We start from the raw sequence: 2,350 nt of genomic DNA, 5'->3' as shown, positions 1-2,350 counted from the left end.
GACAGCAGACCTTGTTAAATAAAATTCTATTTACTAAGCAATTAAATAATTTAAAATCCAAGGATAAACAAGTATATATAATGTTTTAGATTTACTGACAACCCAATAGAAACTACTTATAGTTATTACTTTTTCGAGAAAAAAAAGGTTCACGCGTGATTTGGCGTAGTCGTGTTAAAAAATATTCTTTTTCTTAAACAGAATAAATTAGTTTTTTCTATTTCATTAAAAACTCCTTTCTTTTAATTATGGTACAAAAAAAATCGCATATTTTTATATTGAGAAGACATTAATTACTGTAACTTGTTATTTTATCATTTTTACCCATATTTTATACCTTCTATGATCATAAATTCAACAACAAAAAGAACACTTATACAAACAATCGTCAGGCAATTTTTTTAACTAATATACATAAATTATACATGATTTTACATATGTTATATATCTATCGATTATTTATCTTTTGAAAATAGTCTTTCTACTTTTACAAAATAGTAATAAAACTTATATACACTTTATTTTCTCCAGACTCCACGTAGCAAGATTTCATTAAGTATATTGTTATTATTATTATTGTTATCCACTATTTTTAGCTTAATCAATTAATTAAATAACTATTTAAATTAACTCTCAATAAAAATAATCATAATCTTAAACCTCATGTTCAATCAAAGATAATATCACATGAAATGAAAGTGATATATGTATATATATTGAGTGGCCCAAATTATTTCCTTGCTTTCCAGCTCTTAGTTTATCTTCCCCACTATATTTCCCCACACTCTCACTCCTCTTTAAACAAAAAACCTCTACCTCTTTCCTCTTTCTCCTCCTCCTCTCTACCACCCACCCCTACCCTCATCCCCATCCTTCTCCAGTATCAATAGCAGCTGAAGCAATTATAATAGCTTTTACGCCTATTAATTTTGCACCTTCTAATATATCGAGTTTTAAATTCTCCTCATACTTCTCCCTCTTTCCAATCATGTCCAACCGCTAGCAAAACAAGAAAACAAATTACCCTACCAATTATTTTTTTAATTTATTTTTTTAAAAAAAGAAAAGATGTTGCTAGGAAAGAGGGCAAGGCCACCAATAATCAAGAGAACAACAAGTATGACAGAATTTACCTTGGATCCACCCCTAAATTATCAACAACAACCGTTTGATCATCATATTCCACGATCCAACGGCCAAGATCAACCCTTATTATTGACTCGTAGAAAATCAGCTGATTTCATTGAAACTGCTCATTTCCTTAGAGCTTGCTCCCTCTGTGAACGCCACTTAATCCCTGGTCATGATATCTACATGTATAGGTAACCTGCTTTTATTTTCACGATGATGATGGCTGGTAAATATCTCTGGATGACCTAATAGTGCAAACCAATTTATATTGTTTTTAGGTTATTAATCTCACGACTTATATTATAGTCGAGAAATTAAAATGTTTACTATTTGACTCATATAACTGATATTAGTTGTTTTAGAGCTTCTTGATGTATCAAAAAAAAAAAAAAAGAGCCAAAAGTGTAAGAATTTGGGTCTATTTTTTTAAAAAAAATAATAAAAAGAAGTATCACACAACTAATATTAGTTTTTCTATAGTCAATCACATATAGTTATCTTTAAAGTAATTGATAGTTTTATTTGAATTTTTTATATATATATATATCTTGTTAGTATTTTTTTTCTTGAATAATATTTAATAGCTTATTTGTGTTTTTTTTTCTTTTTTTCAGAGGAGATAGTGCTTTTTGCAGTCTAAACTGTAGAGAAAAGCAGATAAAGGAAGATGCAAGAAAAGAGAAGTGTACTTCGTCTGCTGCATCTAGGAAAAAAATTACAAATTCATCAGCAGTCACCGCCGTTGCCATGGCAAGTGGAACGGAATCCAACATCCCACTGCCATAGGTCAGGCCGTAACCACCGTGTCCCGTGTGGATTATTACGTTGTTGAAATTAAAAATAAGAATTATTCAATGTACTAAGCTCCCGCACTAAATAAATAGATGCATGTGGGACTAAGATGATATCTGAATGTGTAAATATTTTTCTATCAAATTTCATGAGTTGGGTGGCTAATGTTTGCAAGTTTTTCATTTTAATTAATGAAGGCTGATTGATCCAGTTTTACTTTGTGTGCAATTTTTTTTTTTGGCCTGTTTATCATGGGTTTATCTGAATTTATTTGTCTCAGTTACTATCTAAATAGTTAAAAAAAAATCATATTTTTTTAAATATTTAAGCTATTAGTTATTGTAATTTATAAAAAAAATTATAATTTCCAAGTATGTAAGTTTCATTTCAAAAAATTTGATGATTCTTCACGTTAAACATGTTTAAC

General features: G+C 29.1%; 1 protein-coding gene across 1 annotated transcript; it reads left to right on the top strand.

Annotated features, from left to right (window-relative positions):
- The first annotated feature begins 748 nt into the window (after positions 1–748).
- On the top strand, positions 749–2,139 carry LOC129889589 (FCS-Like Zinc finger 6-like). Its single transcript, XM_055964967.1, has 2 exons — positions 749–1,322; positions 1,746–2,139. Exons 1-2 carry the CDS (start codon positions 1,069–1,071, stop codon positions 1,915–1,917), a joined length of 426 nt encoding a protein of 141 aa, XP_055820942.1. The 5' UTR covers positions 749–1,068; the 3' UTR covers positions 1,918–2,139.
- The last annotated feature ends 211 nt before the right edge of the window (positions 2,140–2,350 follow it).

This window comes from Solanum dulcamara, chromosome 1 (assembly GCF_947179165.1).
Source record: "Solanum dulcamara chromosome 1, daSolDulc1.2, whole genome shotgun sequence".
Taxonomy (NCBI): domain Eukaryota; kingdom Viridiplantae; phylum Streptophyta; class Magnoliopsida; order Solanales; family Solanaceae; genus Solanum; species Solanum dulcamara.
This window is presented reverse-complemented; position numbering and strand designations above follow the sequence as displayed.